The 24,723-nt window shown below is 35.1% G+C and overlaps 1 protein-coding gene, 1 long non-coding RNA gene and 1 pseudogene across 2 annotated transcripts in view; all 3 read right to left on the bottom strand.

The window, feature by feature from the left end:
* LOC120780383 overlaps nucleotides 1-24,723 on the bottom strand; it is a 374,181-nt gene that overhangs the window by 294,615 nt on the left and 54,843 nt on the right. The window contains exon 3 of the mRNA XM_040112670.1: nucleotides 22,370-22,429. Within this exon, the coding sequence (XP_039968604.1) occupies nucleotides 22,370-22,429 (60 nt within the window). The remainder of the gene's footprint in view (nucleotides 1-22,369; nucleotides 22,430-24,723) is intronic.
* LOC120780320 lies at nucleotides 11,782-16,400 on the bottom strand (annotated as a pseudogene).
* LOC120780321 lies at nucleotides 18,742-21,549 on the bottom strand. The gene is made up of 3 exons (XR_005705860.1): nucleotides 21,535-21,549; nucleotides 19,062-19,334; nucleotides 18,742-18,984 (listed from the first exon to the last, which is right to left on the bottom strand). It is a non-coding gene; the product is annotated as an uncharacterized LOC120780321 (long non-coding RNA).

Raw genomic sequence — 24,723 nt, 5'->3', positions numbered from 1 at the left:
CTCGACCTGGGTAATCCTCTTGTCCAATGACGAGCAATGATAGGTTAGCGAATTATTTTGTTTTGAGATTTTGGCCATATCAGATCTTAAGGTTGACAGCTTGCTTTCAATATCCTTCAAAGACCTTCAATATGCTTACTAAGTAGTTTATCGATTTTATCAGTAATTGAACCCATATCATCAGTGTCGGGCTCCTCGGTGTCATCCAGCATGTCCTCAGATACGATTACACTTGTCTCGGACACACACGATGCACATTTCCATTTAAGTACCCCACTTCTTATTTCACTGACCAGCGTGGAGAATTCATCTTTCGTAATGTTCAGGCATTTAGCATGAATCCATTTTTCACAAACACTACATTGGATTCTGGATGTATTTCCTTTAATGTACTCATTACACGTGAGACAATAACGTTTGGTTATACCTGTGTTGTTGCAAGGCGGCATGATGCTACTTAATATTTCTTGCAATGAACGAGAGCTTATGTGACTTAAACACTTAATTTATGTAGAAAAGTTTTCTCTTTACTTTTAACGCAATTTGAGTATAATTAATTAAATAAACAATAGATTTAATTAAGTTCTTTATTATCTTTAGTTTAATTTCTTCTAAAAATGCCACGAAGAGCAAGAGCTTCATGAACATAATGATTTGATTAATACTTTTCGGACAGCACTTGATCAAATGCCGTCTGATGATCATAAAATCGTGATTCGTGCTGATAGAAGACCAATCGGAGAACACGAACGAAGATTTAATGCACCTATAAATAATGAAGTTGTTGTGGTGATTGTCGGCGATGAGTTTCAATCACGTGACATTGTATTGCGTAGAAGAAATAATCAATTACAACGTTTATGTGAAACACATCGCTCTTACGATGCCCTACAGTACCCAATTTTGTTTTGTCGGGGTGAAGATGGATACTCTATTAATTTAAAAATGGTAGATCCCGCAAACCCACGTGAGTGTTTGTTGTGTTTATTATACTCTTCCAATTTTGTTTATCAAGAATTAGTATGAAATGATTTAATTTTCCATTTGTTTTTTTTTTTTTTTCTCTTCAGAACGTGAAGTCAATAAAAATGTCAGCGCTATGAACTATTATGCACATAGGATTATGATACGACAAAATCAGGAAAATCATATTTTTAAATGTCGGAGACTCTTTCATCAATATGTCGTAGATATGTATGCAAAGATAGAAACAGAGCGTTTGAACTTTATTCGATTCAGTCAACGGAAGTTGCGATCAGAAGAGTATATACATCTACATAATGATGGAAATGTTGACAATGTTGGACAAGTTGTTATTTTACCAGCAAGCACAGGCAGTCCAAGGCATATGCATGAATATGCACAAGATGCCATTTGCTATGTTCGTTTGTATGGTCGACCAGATTTGTTTATTACATTTACATGTAATCCACAATGGGACGAAACCAAGCAAAATTTATATGAAGGGCAATCTTCTACAGACCGTCACGACATAACTGCACGAGTATTTAGACAGAAGCTGAAGTCATTTGGGATTTTATTATTAAACATCAGGTTTTCGGCGAAGTATTCGGTGGAATGGCAAAAGAGAGGATTACCACATGCCCATATTTTGGTATGGTTAGTCAACAAAATAACAAGCGATCAAATAGATGACATCATCTCAGCAGAAATTCCTGATCAGGAAATCGATCCAGGTTTATTTGATGTTGTTACAAAAAGTATGATTCATGGACCATGTGGTGTTCTAAATATTAATTCGCCATGTATGAAAGATGGGAAATGCACGAAGCGGTATCCCAGAGATTTGATTTCCGAGACAATTAATGGAAATGATGGTTACCCATTGTATCGCCGTATCGCTCAACAGATGATAATGGTAAATCAATCAATCTACGAGTCAATAATCAAGATATTACAGTTGATAATATTCGCCAATACTATAAAAACCATTCAAAGCTCATATCAATGTAGAATATTGCAATTCTGTTAAATCGATTAAATATATCTGCAAGTATGTAAATAAAGGCAGCGACATGGCTGTGTTTGGTGTTGCAGAGAACCGAAATGATGAAATAACACAATACAAGACTTGCGTAGTAATGATCAACAGATATTTGGTGGCGCTTTGATTCTGTTGGCTGGTGATTTTCGTCAAACATTGCCTGTGATTCCCGTTCAACACCAGCAGATGAATTAAAAGTATGTTTAAAGTCATCTTATTTATGGAGACATGTACAAATACTCAATTTAACTTCAAATGTGCGATTACAAATTCCAAACGATCCATCGGCCGACACATTTTCAAGGCAACTGTTGGCAATAGGCAATGGTCAACTTGCTGTTGATCGTGAAACTGGCTTAATCACTTTACCAGATAACTTTTGTAATATTGCACCGATAAGAGAAGAATTAGTGTCAAGTGTTTTTCCAAATATTGCAGAAAATTATCGCAATCATAATTGGTTAGCTGAAAGAGCTATACTGGCCGCTAAAAATAAAGACATTGGTCAAATGAATGCAGACATTTTAACCCATGTTCCTGGCGAGGTGGTAACATATCAATCAGTTGACACGGTTACGAATCAAGACGACGCTGTTAATTATCCGACAGAATTTTTGAATTCTTTGGATTTACCCGGATTTCCACCTCATCGTTTACAATTGAAAGTGGGTGCTCCCATTATTATGCTTCGAAATATAAATCAACCACGATTATGCAATGGGACAAGATTAGCGGTTAAAAAGGTCATGAACAATTTGATCGAAGCAACAATTTCAAGGGGAAAGTTTAAAGGTGAAGATGTATTGATTCCACGAATTCCAATGATTCCATCAGATTTACCTTTTGAGTTCAAAAGACTACAGTTTCCAATACGTCTTGCATTTGCTATTACAATAAATAAAGCGCAAGGGCAATCGTTGGAATTGTGTGGGATTGATTTAGAATATCCTTGCTTTTCACACGGCCAGTTACATGTTTCGTGCTCACGTGTTGGCAAGCCTTCAGTTTTCTTTATCTACATAACAACTCATGGCAAAACCAAAAATGTTGTCTACGAAAGAGCTCTAAGATAGTTTAAGTGATACATGGTCTAAGATTGTAAGAAACTAGAATTAAAAGTTGAATAATAGGGAACAAAACCAACTTTATTAAAAACAATTGTGTTTCTTTTCTTATTTTGTTTTGCCGTGCGAAGCAGGCACCGCGTCCGCTAGTAATATATATGTACATATTTATAAAATTAGCATATGCTGTTTATTAAAAAATTTAGGAATTTTTTTACAAGTAGTTTTTAAGTCATATAATCACTTAGTTTCGTTACTGCATTTTGCTTCGTGTCTGGTATGTTTATATTAAAAACCAACCTAAATACCTTAAATGAGTTTTATGTGATATGATAGAGAATGATAGACAATTCACAGCGCTTTACTAATTCATACGATTTTTCGGCATTGGGTTGAAAGGCGAGAATTCGTTGTTCATACTGACCACAATCCACTTGAATTCGCTTTCCACCGAACCCCTGGTCAGCCAAAAATAATATATTATAGCACCGCCAACAATGTGGCACACCAACCAACAGCAAACGTACATATTTATAGAAAGATGGCACCTGAGCAAAACAGCAATAGATCAATGGGTGCAGGTACAGTCATCAGTCGTACTTGCGTTAAGAACCTGCTTTAAACAGAATTTTAAGCCGTCACCAGCCGAACAGGAATACTTCGAGTATCAGGCGAATTTTATATGCACGAGAGTTCGGCAACCGATTCGACTCCAGAACATCAAACCAGGTCCCGCTTTGAATCGCTGCCGTACAAAAACATTCTGTTACAAGGAATAGATGAACACGTTTACATCATCGAAGCCAACGGAAAATAGTCTCTTTTTCACATCGAGAACGGGTAAAACGTTTAAATTATCCCTGGTCTCTCTATCATCAAAATAACAACTACATCAACAAATAACTACCATATGCACGCTACACAACTTAATCTGGTTACACACCGAACACTTGTAGTTTTAAGTAAAGTATCATAATATAACACGTGTTTATGTTTATTGTTTTGCTTTTGTACATTAAGGGCCGAATTCACAGTTATTAGTTAACCATTGGTAAACTAAAGTGTTCACTATTGGTTAACTAGTACCCAGGATTCACAGTGTAGAGTTGAACTAATACTTATCTTAACGGAAATAAGTGGCAGCACCGTTATTTTTCTGGATTTCAATGTTGGTACCATTCCCAAAGATATGTTTTCTGTTTACATTTATATTTGAATTTTTTTAAATAGAAATGAATATTTCAGTACATAAATATGACATATGTATGTACAGATGTATTTATATAAATAAAATTTAACCAAGTTGTTTTGTTTTGAACACCTGGTCGTATACATTTCAGAACTAGCCACGCCACTTCTTTGCTCAGACGGAACCAGTTTTGAAACTCTACGGGATCATACATTTGAAAAAAGTTTGGACGATTACTAATTTTTTCGCGATGATCTACAATTATATTCCCAATTTCCTCGATGACGATATCAATATCAAACTGAATATTATATTCGCAAGCCATTTTAACAAATTATCAGTGAAAGCAATTGTCAATTATACTTTTACAACATCAGCTGTTATTTAACTAATAGTTAACCAACAGAGATTGGGGGTTTAATTAATAGCTAACAAAGCATTGTACATAAATAAAAAGTCCAGAAGAATCGCGGAAAAGTTAACTCGCGAGATAGTTAAACCATCGGCAAAGTTGACCGATTTTGAGCGTCCACGTTAACTTTTTTGAGCGTATCTTTTTTTTTCAGACCCAACCGTTTGTTTAGCAAGAAAAACAATTGCTATGTATTCTTTTTTTTGTCAAACACAACCGTTTATTTAGCAAGAAAAAAAATTGCTATGTATTCCTCGAATTTCTATGTAAAAAATTACTGTGGGTGTGGCGAGGTACATACGTGGTTTGTTATGAGTGTTTGAACTTGAGAGTTGTTTATAGTTAGTGTGTTAAATTTTTTTTTTTCGAAAGTAGTCAATACCTTGATAAAGTGGTATGAAAACGATAATGATACAAATATGTATTAATATGCGCACGAAAATTGTCAGGAGCTATTACACAAAAGAAAAGAAACAAACAAGTCTCGACCATTTCTTTAAACCAGCCCTTACATATTAATACATATACATAAGTACATATACACACATATCGTCACCTGAAAGGCAAAATAACGTATCATCAAAAAATTCGAAATTGAGTGTCTTATTGATTACGCTTCACTACTTCAAATTACATACATAATATTACATATAGTATGTTCAACATTTTCAGGTTCTGCACTCAGATATCAACCAGTTTTAACCAATATTAAAATTTTTTTTCACTCATGTTCCATTTTATTTCGTGCTTCATTCACGCCATTGTAAATTTCCGAAAATGTTGTTACGTTATTTTGCATTTCAGGTGACGATATGTAAGTATGTATGTACATATGGGCCATTCCATCAATTGGCGACATGGTTTTGAACCCGCGGATCTCCGATTTTGACGAAACTTTAGAATATCATAATATAGACCAAAATAAGAATATCTGTAAACTTTTTAGTGGTCAAAGTTGCTCCATTGTTTTTTGGCGCGCAATTCAAATTGAGATCAAACAAAAAAATGACTATTTCTTTTATTTTTTAACGACCTAAAAATTGAGTGAAAAAAATTTTGCAGTTATCCAATTTTATGTAATAAAATCTCAGCTTTCTGATAAAAATATTTTAAAAATCCAAAAAAATTTTAATAATCCAAAAAAACATTTTTTGCAAAAATCCCGTTTTTTGTGCTTTTCCCCCAATTTTTTTTTTTTCAAAATTGACTTTTTCAATCGATTCCTTGTTCAATTTTACATCAGTATCAGTGTTAAAAAATATGGGACTCTGATCCCATGAACAGCAAAAAAAAATTCAAAGTTGTCGCTCAAAATCCAAAAAAAAACAACTTTTTTCCAAAAGTCCTATTTTTTGTGCTTTTCCACCAACTTTTTTTCAAAATTGACTTTCCCATTCGATTCCTCGTTAAACTTTACATAAGAATCAGTGTTCAAAAGTATGGGACTCTGATCCCATGAACAGCAAAAAAAAGCAAAGTTGTCGCTATACGGCGCAGTCTGTTCGCTTAGAAGGTTGTGTGAAGGAGGTAAACATGTAAATTGTATTCTTAGACTTGAATTAATGAAAAAATCAGTGTCTTCATTCATAAAAATATGCGCCGTATAGCGAAAACTTTGCATTTTTTTTGCTGTTCATGGGATTAGAGTCCCATACTTTTGAACACTGATTCTTATGTAAAATTTAACGAGGAATCGAATGGGAAAGTCAATTTTGAAAAAAAAAAATTGGGGGAAAAGCACAAAAAACGGGATTTTTGGAAAAAATTGTTTTTTTGGATTATTAAAATTTTTTTGGATTTTTAAAATATTTTTATCAGAAAGCTGAGATTTTTTTACATAAAATTGGATAACTGCAAAATTTTTTTCACTCAATTTTTAGGTCGTTAAAAAATAAAAGAAATAGTCATTTTTTTGTTTGATCTCAATTTAAATTGCGCGCCAAAAAACAATGGAGCAACTTTGACCACTAAAAAGTTTACAGATATTCTTATTTTGGTCTATATTATGATATTCTAAGGTTTCGTCAAAATCGGAGAACCATGGGTACAAAACCATGTCGCCAATTGATGGAATGACCCATATGTATGTATAATGTGGAATGTACAAACTAAATCAGTGGCGCTCAACGCAATAAAAATCCAATCACGCGTGTTTCACTGATAATTCTGCTACTGCGGAAAATATCACACGCACACGAAAGCGACTGAACACGTACGCTAGGTACGTACGAAAATCTATAGCAATGTTTGTGCAGCGCAAACGTAAAATGTAGTAGTATTGAGGCGTGGCTCCACTGAACTAAATCCAAGTTTCTGTTTTGTAATGAGTAAAAGTGAGTCATGCGAATAAATGAAACGTATTTTACACAAAATTTATGTTTATTTCCGTGTTTTTTTTTAAATGCGAAAAAGCTTTGGAAAAGTTAATAATTCGGAATAGTAAAACACCCTTGGGACACTTTGGTTAACTTTTTCGCGATTCTACTGTAGTTGGTTAAGCCGTTGGTATTGGTTAACTTCTTTTCTTCTCTTCTTAATTGGCGTAGACACCGCTTACGCGATTATAGCCGAGTTAACAACAGCGCGCCAGTCGTTTCTTCTTTTCGCTACGTGGCGCCAATTGGATATTCCAAGCGAAGCCAGGTCCTTCTCCACTTGGTCCTTCCAACGGAGTGGTTAACTAATCACTATAAATTCGGCCCTAAATTGAATAAATTACATACGCTCCACACTTTATGTGTTGAGTTAAAAACATCTATTTACAATCTTTTAAGTGAAGTATTTATCCGATTCAACCAATTTTGACATACAGACATACCATTATAAGAGAAGGATTATCACCTAATTTCAGTTATACTTATATACCACACAATGACAATTCGAGCTTATTTCATGCACATAACATTACAAAAGTTAAAATGCAATATATTGACAACAAAAACACGTCGAAATAATTTAAATTTCTAGTTGTTAATATGAATGTGTAGTTTACAAAAGACACTCTTTTTACTATATTTTAATTTTTAATTAATACCTTATAAGTAAATTTACGCACAATTAAACGCTCGTCAAGTTCAATGAAAATATTATTTGGTGCATTTCGGTTAATATTTTGAATACGACTATCATATACGCACTACTTAAATTTACTATCTCAGCAATTTTTTGCTATGATTTTCCATTTCTGAAATTTATTATGATCGATTACCACTGCTCAATCGTTGTACGGGGTCCATTTTACTGAAATAAGTACACTTATAACTCGACACTCAAAAACACACTAAAATTAATTTAAAACTATTGCTGAATAACAGCTTTAAGGAATAGAAATGCCCAGAATCGTTACCCAAGCAACTGGCTTTTTCTATAACATAGACAATTGCGTGCATGAAATAAACTGTCAGCAAAATTCCTGGAAGGCAGCTGCATTTTATGCCTTTGTAGATGTAAGACTGTACTTCCACTAACTTTACTTTGCTTTGCTTGCTATATTAGTAAAGCACTTTAGAATATATATTCATCAGCCCTGCCTTTCAATTATTATTATTTTCCATTTTATAGCAATATAAACTGATAAATTTAATCTGCCTGAAATAAGCTGTGAGCCACTGTATATACGTATGCGTATTCGTCTCACTCTAGCCATTTGCTGCAATAGTCTAAGAATGCTAAAAGTTATTTGCTTCCGAATTCTTCTTCTTCTTAATTAGCGTAGACACCGCTTACGCGATTATAGCCGAGTTAATAACAGCGCGCCCGTCGTTTCTTCTTTTCGCTGCGTGGCGCCAATTGGATATTCCAAGCGAAGCCAGGTCCTTCTCCACTTGGTCCTTCCAACGGAATGGAGGTCTTCCTCTTCCTCTGCTTCCCCCGGCGGGTACTGCGTCGAATACTTTCAGAGCTGGAGTGTTTTCATCCATCCGGACAACATGACCTAGCCAGCGTAGCCGCTGTCTTTTAATTCGCTGAACTATGTCAATGTCGTCGTATATCTCGAACAGCTCATCGTTCCATCGAATGCGATATTCGCAGTGGCCAATGCGCAAAGGACCATAAATCTTTAGCAGAACTTTTCTCTCGAAAACTCGTAACGTCGACTCATCGGTTGCTGTCATCGTCCAAGCCTCTGCACCATATAACAGGACGGGAATTATGGGCGACTTATAGAGTTTGGCTTTTGTTCGGCAAGAGAGGACTTTACTTTTCAATTGCCTACTCAGTCCGAAGTAGCACCTATTGGCAAGAGCAATCTTGCGTTGGATTTCCAAGCTGGCATTGTTGGTGGTGTTAATACTGGTTCCTAAGTAGACGAAATCATCTACAACTTCAAAGTTATGACTATCAACAGTGACGTGAGAGCCAAGTCGCGAGTGCGACGACTGGTTGTTTGATGACAGGAGATATTTCGTCTTGCCCTCGTTCACTGCCAGACCCATTTTCTGTGCTTCCTTGTCCAGCCTGGAGAAAGCAGAACTAACGGCGCGGGTGTTGAGGCCGTCAGCAGCTGTACACTCTTATAAAAGATGGTACCTGCTCGATTAAGTTCTGCAGCTCGAATTATTTTCTCCAGCAGCACGTTGACGAAGTCGCACGATAGGGAGTCGCCTTTTCTGAAACCTCGTTTGGTATCGAACGGCTCGGAGAGGTCCTTCCCGATTCTGACGGAACTTTTCGTGTTGCTCAACGTCAGTTTACACAGCCGTATTAGGTTTGCGGGTATACCAAATTCAGAAATCGCAGCATAAAGGCAGCTCCTTTTCGTGCTGTCGAAAGCAGCTTTGAAATCGATGAAGAGGTGGTGAGTGTCGATTCTTCTTTCACGGGTCTTTTCCAAGATTTGGCGCATGGTGAATATCTGGTCGGTTGTTGATTTTCCAGGTCTAAAGCCACACATAAGGTCCAATACGCTCGACAGAACCTTATATGCGAATTTGAGTAGGCTAATCCCACGGCAGTTGGCGCAGATTGTTGGGTCTCCTTTTTTATGGATTGAGCATATCACACTTAAATTCCAATCGTTGGGCATGCTTTCGTCCACTCATATTTTACAAAGAAGCTGATGCATGCTCTCTATCAGTTCTTCGCCGCCGTGTTTGAACAGCTCGGCCGGCAATCCATCGGCCCCTGCGGCTTTGTTGTTCTTCAGGCGGGTAATTGCTATTCGAACTTCTTCATGGTCGGGCAATGGAACATTTGCTCCATCGTCACAGATTGGGTAATCGGGTTCGCCTTCTCCTGGCGTTGTGCGTTCACTGCCATTCAGCAGGCTGGAGAAGTGTTCCCTCCATAATTTAAGTATACTCTGGGCATCAGTGACTAGATCACCTTTGGGGGTTCTACAAGGGTAGGCTCCGGTCTTGAAACCTTTTGTAAGCCGCATTTTTTTGTAGAATTTTCGAGCATTACCCCTGTCGGCCTGCTTATCAAACTCTTCGTACTCACGCATTTCGGCTTCTTTCTTTTTTGTCTGCAAATGCATCTCGCTTCCCTCTTCAACTCTTGGTATCTATCCCATCCCGCACGTGTTGTGGTCGATCGTAACGTTGCGAGGTAGGCAGCCTGTTTTCTCTCCTCTGCGACACGGCACTCCTCGTCGTACCAGCTGTTCTTTTGTATTTTCCGAAAACCAATGGTTTCGGTTGCAGCTGCACGTAAGGAGTTTGAAATGCCCTCCCACAGTTGCCTTATCCCGAGTTTTCCAAGTCGATGTTAGGATCTCGGAGTGCACGCACATCTAAAACACTGGAGACGTGTCTTCCATCTATCACAACATGATCGATCTGGTTGGTAGTTTTTCGATCCGGAGACAGCCAGGTAGCTTGATGAATCTTCTTATGCTGAAATCTAATGCTACAGATAACCATATTTCGGGCCCCGGCGAAGTCGATCAGCCTCAACCCATTTGGGGATGTTTCGTCGTAGAGGCTGAATTTACCGACCGTAGTGCCAAAGATACCTTCTTTGCCCTCCCTGGCGTTAAAGGCGGTGATGTGAGTCTTTATTTTCACGAGGACATCAACCAGCTGGGCAGCGGCACCTTACCAATTAAGGGACCGGACATTCCAGGTGCATGCCCTTAAATCGTAGTCCTTATTTCGTTTGCCATGGTCGTCATCAAAAGGGGGGTCTCTCATCCGAGGGTTGTTGCTTCCTTTCATTGGGGTTTTTTTTTTTACGTGGCGGGTCCCAAACCCAGCGCACAGCCCTATGTAGGAGATATTTCGCCTTCTCTCTTTAGCTCGCCTTCAAACGGATTTTCTTAGGCTACCCAGAGGATACTTGGTCAAAGACCGGAAGTCGGGAGGTGCTTGAGTCATATGTAAAAGAATCGTTTCTGGTAACTTCCAAGTGAGTGGCGATCAGAGAACTTTCCTCGCTTACGTGAACTTCTACACATGACTCCATCCTCCAACTTCTACACATGACTTCATCCTCCAGGAAATGGACCAGCTGCGCCCATGTCAATTCGCAAATACGGCACACCCAAATTGTACTGCTTCATTGGACGATGAATAGTCGACATTGACCCTTTCACTGCAATTCACTCAGCACAATTGGCGATCTACTTCGTAATTGATTGCCGACAACCAACCCTATCAAATCAATGTTTTAATCCTTAAAAGCCTGATAACTCCGATTCATTGAAGATTTTGATATGTATTATAAATGTCGGTTACAAACAACATTTGTTCTACGAATTTTCTTCAAAATCATTCTTTTAGATTTTACAGGGTGTACAATTTAAGTACATTTTTTAAAAAAAATCCATATTTTATTGAAGTTTTATCAAAACTATTATTAAACTATTAAAAAAACAGATCAGCTCGTATGGAAATCCAGAAAACAATTTTGTTGTGTCGATAAACAAAGTCGAGATACATATACCCAACCCTTTTTTTACACGGTTTCTTTTTACACGGATTTAACTTTAAAAACGATTAAAAAAAAATCTGTTTGTAAAAAAATTTTAATCTAGTACGGTTTCAAATCACTGTCTTGTAATTATGATTGTTTTTACCACACTTGGCAACATTGCTGAAATGAACAAACATAGTAGTAACTGGGAAATATCCTTATTCGATAACTCTTACCTATACATTTTGTTCGCATGATATTTACAATACTGAAATGGATATCTCCAATGATGATACCGACTTTATTCCAGTTCGTCGCAAACAGTTGCGCTTGTTATTGCGCTTGAAATTGTATAGTTTTCAACATTTTTTATACCGTTTTTCGAAGTAAATATAATTCTTTATTTCATCGTACGTGTAAGTATTCTCCCTTTTACTATAGGAAACGCCTCTTTTTTTACACGGTTTCTTTCGACATTTGCTGATGAGGATTCACCCGATAATTAAGTGGCTGTAGTTGGTTGCTCGTCCTCCTGCTGCTCAGTAGCATGACAACGAAGCATTTCGTTATTGTTGTTGATGTGCAAAAATTATCGAATCTTCTCATGACGGTTTCGCATCATAGCTGAAATGATACGAGGACTGCCGCGATCACCCCAATATATACGCACTTTAGGATATTTAATCGTTTAATTTCATTAGGTGTGGTGTTAAGTGAGTGCAATATATCATGCTATATAGAATATAAATTGCTCTGTTCTGTGTTTATGTTGGCATATTGTGCTCGATATCCTAAAACTACTGGCCCACTGTCGTCATTGTTAGTACTTGTATGTAAAATATTGTCGTCACTTATCTTTGAAATAATTTTTTCGATGTATGTTGGTTCCAGGGTTGCCGCGAATCACATTTTTATTTTACCAAATCCCTTGAAAAAATTTACCAAATTAAAAAAAACATTACCAAACTTTTTTTTTACAAATTTTATTTATAAAAAATAAAAGAAACACATTTACTTCTTTAAGCGTTTGTATTTACAAAAGAAATAATTAAAAAAATTAAAAGTATTTCAAATAAACTTCAGTTCTTGTTTCTCTTAAAATTAATATAAAAAAAGATATAACAAATATCACTTCGTAATGACAAAAAATTGGTCTTAAAATAACTTCTTGTTTCTTTGAATGAAATAAATTTAGTTATTGTTAACAATCGTTAAATGAGCTTGAAGGCCATACGAATTTTAGGAAAGTTCAAAAATTCATCAACAATCAAAGAGATCACCACATCTCCTCAATAGCTATAACTTCGACCTCTTTGATTGTTGATGATTTTTCGATTTTTCCAAAAATTCGAATGGCCTTCAAGCTCATTTAACGTTTGTTAACAATAACAAGCTATTTGACAAGCCAGAAAAAACCAAAAACATTGAAGTAAACTTAGTTTTAGGATCAAAGTTGGTTGATCAAAATAAATACATATTCATACCTATGTATGTATTTTTACATTTGACAAAATTAATCAATCAAATTTCAAATTTCATTTAAAGTAATGTTTAGCTGCCCACACATAATTTGCTTCATTTTGAGAATTAGCATGTTCTTTTGCTAGCATTAAGTTATTTATGGTTTTATATGACAATTTATTTCTTGTTTTCGATTTAATTAAAGACAAATCGGAAAACTTCCGTTCTGCAGCTGTGGGCTGTGAGCTGTGGGGTAAAGTCATCAAATTATATACAAAATTTGTGAGATCTTGGAAGCATGCTTCTTCCATTCCATTTTTAAAAACTGAAATTTTTTCCCAAAAATCTAGAATATTCATTTCCGTGTTCAATTCCAAGTTGGTAAGCCTTAATAATTTCCACTGGCTAACTATAATAACTACTATAGTTGGATAAAACTTTACCGGGTGTTATTATACTCTCGCAACAAAGTTGCTAAGGAGAGTATTATAGTTTTGTTCACATAACGGTTGTTTGTAAGTACTAAAACTAAAAGAGTCAGATATAGGGTTATATATACCAAAGTGATCAGAGTGACGAGTAGAGTTGAAATCCGGATGTCTGTCTGTCCGTCCGTCCGTCCGTCCGTGCAAGCTGTAACTTGAGTAAAAATTGACATATCGTGATGAAACTTGGTATACGTATTTCTTGGCTCCATAAGAAGGTTAAGTTCGAAGATGGGCAAAATCGGCCTACTGCCATGCCCACAAAATGGCGAAAACCGAAAACCTATAAAGTGTCATAACTAAGCCATAAATAAAGATATTAAAATGAAATTTGGCACAACGGATCGCATTAGGGAGGGGCATATTTGCACGTAGTTTTTTTTGGAAAAGTGGGCGTGGCCCCGTCCCCTACTAAGTTTTTTGTACATATCTCGGAAAATACTACAGCTATGTCAACCAAACTATACAGAGTCGTTTTCTTCAGGCATTTTCATATACAGTTCAAAAATGGAAGAAATCCGATAATAACCTCGCCCACCTCCCATACAAAGGTTATGTTGAAAATCACTAAAAGTGCGTTAACCGACTAACAAAAAACGTCAGAAACACTAAATTTTACGGAAGAAATGGCAGAAGGAAGCTGCTTTTTTCAAAAACTGAAAATGGGCGTGGCGTCGCCCACTTCTGGACCAAAAACCATATCTCAGGAACTACTCAACCAATTTCAATGAAATTCGGTATATAATAGTTTCTTAACACCCTGATGACACGTACGAAATATGGGTGAAATCGGTTCACAACCACGCCTTTTTTCAATATAACGCTATTTCGAATTCCATCTGATGCCTTCTCTGTATAATATATGTATACATTAGGAACCAATGATGATAGCGGAGTAAAACTTTACAAAAATACGGTATTTTAAAAATATATAAATGACGCATAATGAAATCTCGATTATCACTTTATCATGCGAGAGTATAAAATGTTCGGTGACACCCGAACTTAGCCCTTCCTTACTTGTTATTCTTACTTTCTGAAAATCAGTCAATTTACTTTTTTTCAAATAGTCTTTTGCTTTGGAACCAATAAAAACATTTTCTATTTGAACATAACTTCCTTCGTCAAATAAATCAATATTATTCAAAGATTTCGAACATATGCGTTTGACATAAAATTGACCAATATTAATTTAAAATTGGATTCCAAATGCAAATGTTAGTATGGCAATCTAACCTTTTCTGATTGAAATTCTTTATTCATATCATTGATAATTTTCAGAATGTAGGATAAAAAAAGAAAGCATACCTTTACATCGGGCTCATTCATTTGCAATGCCAGGTCTGAAGCTTTAGTGCCGTTCACTTCTAACACACGGTCAAGCAAATATAAATATAGTGGAAGCCATTGTTCAACAATTCTATTAATAACCTGTTCCAAGGCAAGCCATCTTGTTAAAGAAACGCCTAATATTTTGTGGGGCTCCACCTGACAATATTCTTGAAATTCCTTCAATTCTTCGATTCGGGCTATGAGAAAAAAACTGTATATAGAGCGACAAAGTTGTTCGATTTGATGCGGCAACTGTTTACACGCGTAAGCTGAACATAAATGTAGGGAGTGACAAGTACACTTGATAAAAAAAAGATCTACGTCCGACTTCAACTTTTCTTTTGGGCTATTCAATTCTCCGGCCATTACATTTGCCCCATCGGTTGCTAGTCCGATAACATTTTTAAGAGGAATATTTCGTTGCATAAAGAATTTTTTAATATCTAAGTAGATGGAATTCGCATCGCAATACTTTAATTCTATTAAACCTAAAAATTTGTCATGAACACTTCTTGAAAATTTGTCAAAAATCGAACAATGAAAATTAAGCATTTTTTTGTCGAAACATCCGTGGTTTCATCCACAATCAGAGAAAATTTGTTCGTTCTTAATTTTTCGGTAATTTCTTCACATGACCTCTTACCCAACTGATTCACCAATTCTGTGGCTTTTGTTCGGCCGCAATGAAGCTGCTGTGCAATTCGAGAGTCCGGACAGCACTCTTTTAACAGTTTCGGTAAGAAATCCATAAGTAAAATTGGCAAATTGTGGCAAATAAGAAACATAACCATAGTTAACTCCGCATGATGTACTTGCTTAGACATTTGTTGATGTTCTTCATCCAAAAACTTGTCCATTTGGATTTGATGTTTTTTTTCTGTTCGTTTTGTTTGTGGATTGGGAAAACATTATGTAAAAATGATAAATGGTTTGACAGCTTCTTATCACAAGCTATGCAATAGCTACACCCATCTTTATTCCGCAACCAAGAAAATCTCGATAGCCAGTCATCTCGGAATTTTTTCCAAGTTTGTTTTACGGGATGTGTTTCACTGCACACAATAATAAAGACATGATACATTTGGCCATATATTTAGCAAACTATCTTACCTGCGGCCACTGTCACTGCTGGTTTCATGCTCCTCTTCAGGAGGTGCAGGTCTTTTGCGTATAACAAATCTAAATGAATAAAGCATATGATGATTTTCTTATTGGAATCAAAATTAAACAACTATGAGCACATTTTCACTTACCTATCCATGATTTGTTATTATTTATTAAGTTTATTTAAAAAAAAACTTAAACGCGCAATATTCAACACCACTTGACACGTGGAAAGCAGAAGAACAGTGCAGCGTTGCCATAAACAAAAAATTAAACAAATAACCGCAACCACATTGGTGTTTTACTGTGGCTGTTGTTATTTGAAAAATTTTTTGTTATTTATGGCAACGCTGGAACAGTGCTGGTTTCATTTATGTCAAATGTGCTTAAGACTACTAACCAGGGAAGAATTTTATAGTACGTTTTTAAAATGTTTCTACAAAACTATTTGAAAAAAATTAAAGATAATACAATTCAATCGAAGTGGACTTAAATTTTGAAAATTTACCAAAATGAATAAAAATTTCACATTTTATCAAGAGGAAAATAATTTACCACATTTGGTAAAATTTTACCAAATCGGCAACCCTGGTTGGTTCCTGGAGGAACCGCCATGCGTTGAGATTTTCGAGAATTCTCACATTCGGAACAGTTATCACATCTCGGGAAGTTTGTTCATCTTCGCTTTCCCATTCGGGATGCAATCATCCAGACACCAACTTTAAACTATTCCATTGTGACCAATATGCCTTTGCAACTGAAGTTTCTGCAGTAATTTGTTCTGTAGTTGGACGTTTGTTAATCTCCAGTCTACGTGTTACAGATTTCAAAAGTGAATCTTCTTGCAGTAATTTTGGTAGTTCCTGTGGATCCTAGTCTGAAGTTAATGTCAATAATCGGACATTTTTAATGTCCTCTTTGGCCTCAGCTTTTAAGCAATGTCAGCATTCCAAAGTCCGGGATTTCGCATCCGCATTTCTATGACTGCTGCTTTTCCGATGTTCTATAGAGAAGTTGTAACATTGGAGTCTTTCAATCCATCGTGCTAACTTTCCTTCTGCATTCTTGAATTGTAGAAACTCTTTGAAAACTTCATGATAGGTCCTGACTTGAAAACGCTGGCCATAAAGGTACTTATGAAAATGATTAAAGCACTTCACCAACGCCAGTAATTCTCTCCGAGTTACACAATAATTTCTCCTGGCTTGCTTATTGTCTTACTTCGCCACCACTTTCTCATGTTCGTCAATGCCTTGTGACAGATGTTCGTGTATGCCTCTTACTGCATACCCGCTAGCATCCGTATACAATAAAATTGGTTAATATTGGAGCAGTACTTAAGCTATTCTTCAGAGTTTGGTAAGCCACTTCCTGTTCTGTATTTTTTTCGTGATTTCAGCTACGCTGGCAAAATTTGAATTAGTCGATAATAAGTACACAGCCAAAGTAAATTGCGTAATTCATATAAATTTTTAAGAGTAGACCAATATCTTTTCATTAGCTATGCAAATGCCCTCCGTTGTCACTTTGTATTCAAAAGTTCATTGAAACTTTTACCCAATACGATAATATCGCCAAGGTACACAAAACAGGTCTTCCAGTGTAATTCGTACCATACCATACCTGGTACGTAAGTCTCTCAAATGTAGCAAAAGTGTTACATAATTCAAAGAGCTTTCGGTAAATTGCTATAGACTATCTCCAACGCTGAAACCCGTATTTTCGTTGTCTTCTTCGTTTACCTCCAACTGCCAATAATCACTTTTCAAATAAAGTTTTGAGAACCAATGCAACACTGCAATGCCTAGTGTTCTTAATCGCATCAGACACAATCTTGGCAATGCCGCGTGTTCTTTATTGAATGGCAATGCTTTTTTATGCGCAACGTATGCCAAACTTGAGCATTGTTTTCATTTGTGATGCTTTAGTGGCTTTTCTTGGCGGCAAAAAGTAAACAAAAAACAAAATATAAATTTGTGGTGAAAATGGCGGATTTATGGTAAGTAAAAGTGGTTTACTTTAAAGATTGTAGTTTTGCTTATGATTTTTTAATATTTTCTGTATATGCATAGTGAAAAAAGTGGAACGATGAGAGGAAGAAATTACTTATAGAAATAAGATTGAAGTATGGGCCAGATTTCGTTGCAAAAAACAAAAGAGGAACACACTTTGGGAGCAAATAATACGGGATGGGAAGAAAATAGATAACACATTCCCATTCTTCAAGGACGAAAGTACCAGATGTTTTGTTAATATAATGGGCACCTACAAACGAATAAAAAAACGCAACAACACATCTGGGGAAGGCGCAACAAATTGGGAATTTTTCCAAACATTGGATGAAGTTTTCGGCAGCCGCAGTAGTGCCCTTGTACCTGATGCCATACTGGAATCTTCCCTTGAGTCCTTAATGTAATATTTAAGTAATGATCCACCCGATAGCCCTACGGTGCTGGACTTAGATGCAACATTACCTAGTACTAGCACTCCAAGAAATAAACTAACAAGAAAAAGCAATGTGTTAGAGTTTTTAAACAAGGAATCGGAAGAAGATGCGAAAGTTATGAAGAAATTGCTGGAACAGTGGAAAAGGAAAAATTGGTCGAATTGAAAGAAATTCGTACACTGTTCCAGAAAATACTCGACAAATCTAAGAATTCAAGTAGGTTTTACGCTTAACCTTGAATGAATTTTTCATATTAAATTTTAAGTGCAAAATGAATTGTTTTTTGTTTATTTTTTTTCCTATAAGTGCAAAATTAACTGACTGTTATTTTATTTTTATTTTTTCTTTATTGGATTTAATAAAGTTTAAAAACAACTAACACTTTAAAGGCCAAACTGTTTTCAATTAGGCAGACAATAGCGTGCCCAGTGCATTCCTTTTTGCTTTTGCCTCCCTTTGTCCTAATGTAGTCGTATCTTCGACTATTTGGGGCTCAGTATGTGCTTTTTCTTCATCTATTTCATCGATTAAGTAGCCTTCATTTTCAATTATTATGTTATGAACAATCATGCATGCCATTGTAAATAATTTTGGCATAAATGGACGTTGAGCTTCAATGTATTTGAGAATTCTAAAGTTTTTATTTAAATACCAAAAAAAATATTTCCAGTTAATAATTATTATCATGCAAAAAAGTTAATTTTTTACCTGTGCAGTGATTGAATACGTTCCCTTTCGGTTGCGATAGCTGATTTCATCTTTGATTGGCTGAGAAATTGGAATATGAGTTCCGTCGATGCATCCAATTACAAACGGAAAAGGATTATACCGCAGGTTTGTAAATTCTTCATTTACTTGTTTTTGTTTCGCTGCAGTTTTGGGAAATTTGATTACATCTCCCTTCAAGCGGCAAATCATTTTATTTTCAGAAACACCTTATATGCGAGGCCAGCTTCCACACCAAACCGATCGCTGACATATCTGAAAGAGCAATTATTGCTTAGCTTCCAAATTGTTATTTGTAAAGCTTTGTTCAACGTTATTGCTATACGTCCAGTTTCATTTGAATTCCACCAGGGCTTAATCGCAATCTGCAACTTCTTTACACTTGGGGTATTAGTTTTATCTACTTACTCAATACTCTACGTATTTTATAATAAATACCTGAAATGTACTTTTCTTCATTCGAAAATGAAAATAAAATACATCGCCTTCCATGCTTTCGATAACCTTACAAAAATTTTTGGTTTTTGGAATTCTTCTCCGTGAATTTTCGCTAGCTAATAATGCAAAACGACGGCGTTTTCTTTTGTTTATTATATTTTTGATAACACTGCTGCTTGATTCTCTATTATCAGCCAATTCCGAGGCTGTTTTGAAAAGAATACAGCAATATTCCTGCACATTCATTTAAAAAAACTTTGTTGTCGAATATGTTAATGTTAGTGATGCAAGGTACCAATCTTTTTCGCGTTCATAAATGCAGTAAAATACCAACAATTTATTTGACAAAGCAGTGTTGCCATGCAATATTGCTTTGCATTGTAAATGAATTTCTTTGCAGTGTTGCATTGCAAACTGCGTTTATGAAGTCAGCCTGTATCTACAGTCTATACCTGCTTTTCACAAATTTTCTATAAATCCCATAACGGTAACATTACTCGTATTCCTGTTTATTGGTGAAATGGAGATTACAGGGCATTCGCTTGCGGGAGCCAGCCTGTATGCTTTTCGGCTGGCTCCCTTTAGCTTAACGTTTCGTTGGATTTGGTATTTGCTGAATTATTGTACTGGGGCGTTTGTTTAGTTGCAATATGACCACTTTTTCCACAATTGAAGCATTTAACCACACAATAATTACGCGCTTTTGTTGATTTTTCTAATACTTTCTTATCTTTCTTCAAAATTTTCAAGTAATTAGTACACCCAGGTGTGATCTTCTCTATTCTATTACTCAGCAGTGACGTAGTTTCATGAGTCAGAGCATAACGTAGCTATGCGTGTAATGTTATCTTTTATTCCATTAACGAAGGTCTGAGTTATCGTGTTCTTGATGAATTTATGTGCATATTCGATTCGCAGTTTGAAATGGTCTGTTATATTTGCACTGCAAATCCGTCTAATACAGCTACTTCATATTCAGCGTTCCTATTATTTGAAGATGCCATCTTTTCGAATTGAAACCCAAAAATATGGAAGTCCCGAGTTAATGGCCATCCACTTATCTTTATGTTTTACTCAAGATTGATACCAAAACATCGCTACTCGAATATTCCAGCAACTACATATTTCGATGTCAAGTTAATTCTGGCAATTTATCGTCTAAATAATAGCACAAAATAGAAGTGCTAGCATTCGTGTTCGCCACAAAATGTACATATAAATAATCAAATTCAAACGACCCAATACATTTTACGTTATAAAAAATGTTTGTTATACGGAGCGTAAAACGTTTAAAGAAAACTATACAACGACTTCAATTATGTATATTTTACTTCACAAAACGTTGTTTTTTTATTTTGCCAATATTTGAACACAATTATCTGTATTTTTTATACACCTGCAGCATATTACTACAGGGTATAATAGTTGAATTGACTGGTTTTCTGTCTGTCCGTTTATCTGTCTGTGTCAGCTGTAACTAAGTAAAAATTTAAATATCATGATAGAATTCGTTATGCCCGTTCCTTGGCAAAAAAAAATTACCAGTTCGTAGATGGGTGTAATCGGACCACTGCCATGCCAACAAAACGCCATTAACCGAAAGCCTATAAAGTGCCATAAATAAACACTAAATTTGGTTCAGGGGAAAGTGTTCGTGACCCCGCTTTTTAATAATCTCTTAAATCACTTAAGCTATAACAACTAAATTCACCAAGCGCAAATAACAACCTACCGACATTATGTAAGTGGGTGAAATTTAATGATAACCCCGCTTGCTCCCCATATATCGGTACTGTTGAAAACAACTAAAAGAGCTATGAAGCAAAACCTAAACCCATGTCTGGAGACCGAGATATGTTACAGTTTGGAAATGGGCGAAATCGGATTACTGCCATGAATACTTTCCAAAAACACAATTTTAAACTCCCTTTCCTATTGGTCAATGTGTCATATTTATAATTGAAACTCAGATATATATCCGATATTAGTATGTGAGTATGTATGTAGCCCCATATACCTAATATTAACCTACAAAACGACGCTATGCATCATTAGTTTAGCTGAAATTCGCACTATTTTAAAGTTTACTTTCGTTAAAGGCAAATCCGCTAGAGGGGGGCATTATGAAGTCGAGATGGAAACAAATTATCGATATATTTGAACTAAATACGATCACTGTAACACTTTTTATAAAGCATTGAATAAAGAGCAAAAAAGCAGAAGGGAGATATATCAATTATATCAAATATTAGTTAGTGAACTCCATTTTTACACGTCTATAACTCTTGAACGCAATATCCAAACTAATCATACATATCGTCGTTTTGTAATTTATGTCAAGACCTTTCAAAGATGTATAGTATTGCCAGATACAAGCTCTGTAGCGCTTTATATGTACATAGCCGCGATATTCAAAAGACAAAAAGGCGGACGGGAGATATTTTCTAACCTAATATAAAGATTTTTGGAACTTCCGGGAAACTTTATACTTTTACTTTATCTTAAAAAAAATTGAGAGATCTTATGACGCTACATGTTTGTGCTAATATTGAATAAAATCGGGTGAAAACTCGCTTTAGGCCCCATTGGAAGGTGCAAGAGTATGAAATATTCGGTGATACCCGAACTTAGCTCTTCCTTACTTGTTATATCTTGCGATATTGGCCGTGTCATCATAATCATTTCATTAAATTTTGTTTCTATGCTATCCGTTAAAAAGAGTAAAGGAACAACTACATACATATGTATATGATGGAAAGAAAATTACATTATTCACAGTAAAATTTCAGTAAATATGTAGAGAAACAGATCGTATTTAACCATTAGGAGCGTTGAAACATCGAGTGGTTTACCTTCTTGTTTTATCCATGCTTTTTCAGTGTTGGAACCATTCTCTTCATCTTCCTTTTTACCTATTAAGACATTACATTTGAAAATTTTTTAATTACATATAATTGTTATTATTTAATGTGTGGACTGACAATCCTTCACGATTGATAATAAACTTCAATAATTTATAGGGCTCACTTACAAAATTTTGATATATTATTGTTAAATTTTTAATTCCATAGTACGTGTACCCCTTAAGCAAAATATCTTGAATAAATGAAGTCGCCTGAATTCTAGTAAGATATATACCATATTATGCAATATTTAATGGCTGTAGCGTTAATACTGATAATGTCGAAATCAGTTTTAGTTTCTTTATATGAATCAAAAACACGCTTTCAAATATTCTAACTATAAGAGTGATAACAGATTGTAAAATATTCAAAATCATCAAAATGTAAACCCGTAAGACTTGGGAAAACTATAAAAAATATAATTTGATCACAGTCAAAGTTGTTAGAGAAAAGGAATCCAGTTATTTTATTCTTGAAACAACTTAAAATTTTTGAATCCCAAAATATTTATATTTTAAATATTACTCTTGTTTATAACAAAAAATGCATATAAAGCCACTCTAAAATTAATAAATTCAAGGTCACTACAGCCTTTAACATCATAGAACCAACATCGTCATACCAAGTTGAGTTTTAAGATATAAGGCAGCTTTTAAAAAGGTTTATATTCAATCAGGGTTCTCATTTACTACTCCGTAGTAGCAAAATTTATAAAATTATTGCTATGCTATCGCTACCGCTCTCACTTTGTCGGGAGCCACAGCATAGCCTTAGCATAACATTGTAAAGTATGTGCCCTACTCTGCTCCGAGTTTTGTTAGGTAAAAAACTATAGCTTGAGCGGGAGCAAAAAAGTAAAATTCTGCGCTATGCTCTGGCGTAGCGGTACCAAAAAATTGGGAGCGGTAGCACAGCAGAGCTAATGAAAATTTTCATGTGCTACAGCTCCCGCATGTGTTTGTCGTTTTTTTTTTCTTTTTTGCTATTTTCTGTCATAATATTTGAATTAATTGAATAATTCAAACAAAAAAATGTTATGCAAATCATTTTGGCACTTGTTGCGTCAAGTGACTTTATAAATCTAAAATCAAATATTTTAAGAAATATATTAATAAAGTGAATTAGATAATAATTGAATACATTTTAAAATTTTTTTTATTATGTAAAATATTTACCATTTTTATATTACCAAGAACATCATCTATTAAAAATGTATTACAATACTCAATTACTATGAATTTTCGAAATTAATTTTAACTACATATACTTTCCCCCTTTTTATATACATTAGGGTGTTTTTATTTTTTTGAATTATTAATTTTGTTCGGTCCCGTCACGAAATTTCCTTGGAAATACCCCAAAAAAAAATTCCCTGAAAATTTTAGCCCTACATATTAACATTAAGAACTGGACCGAGGCATGTAAAAATTTTCCATAGAAAATACACTACAATCTTGGTTTTTTATCTTTAAATTCCTACAGATCAGAGGTATTTTATGGCATCGCTTTGACTTTAGACGCTGTAGCTCTTGTCAGTTATACAAAAATGCGAATTTCGTGGAAAAATCAGGTTTAGATACCTCGCCTTTATCTTTTGGAATACACATGGTTAATATTCATCTACTGATTACCAGTACCAGTTTTAATCCATTGCACTGCGTATTTGCAGTTCTATTCTACCATTCCCAATATTTAGTAATTTTATCATTTTTTAGGAAGAGCCAGTTTGAGATTGTACGCATATACATTCTTCAATGTATATTGCAAAGAATCGAAAAGATTTCTGTATATCTAAAATTATAATAAACCTTTTTATCAACACTCCAATTATTCCGCTATATCTTTATGTTAGATATCCCGTTTGGTTTGTTATGAATGCATTTGCGTCCTTGACCAATAATCTAGCAAAGTATCCGCAGTGCCTTGACGATGAAAATTTCAATGCCATTTTTTGTTGTGATATTAAATATATCGGACGGTTCGTCTTAAAAGAAAACTACCTGGTTAAGAGCAAAATCAGTATAACCCATATACTAAGCATGTTTGGATATGAAAATTTTTTACTTATTTCTTTCTATTTTTGAATTACTAAAATTTTCAAATGATTCTTACATAAATTTTGTACAAATGCTTATGATTTGAAATATAATTTTTGTATTTATGAGTTGTATTGAATTTTAGCATAAAGAGATAAAATGTATTTATGTCCTTACCCTGCTTCTAAGCTACCTCCCCACCAATTTTAAGCCAAATCGGTTCAGCCGTTCTTGAGTTATAAACGACTTTCTTTTATATAGCAACTT

The sequence above is a fragment of the Bactrocera tryoni genome, unplaced genomic scaffold (genome assembly GCF_016617805.1).
Source record: "Bactrocera tryoni isolate S06 unplaced genomic scaffold, CSIRO_BtryS06_freeze2 scaffold_25, whole genome shotgun sequence".
In the NCBI taxonomy this organism is placed as follows: Eukaryota; Metazoa; Arthropoda; class Insecta; order Diptera; family Tephritidae; genus Bactrocera; species Bactrocera tryoni.
The sequence above is the reverse complement of the archived record's forward strand: the minus strand, read 5'-3'. Positions and strand labels throughout refer to the sequence as shown.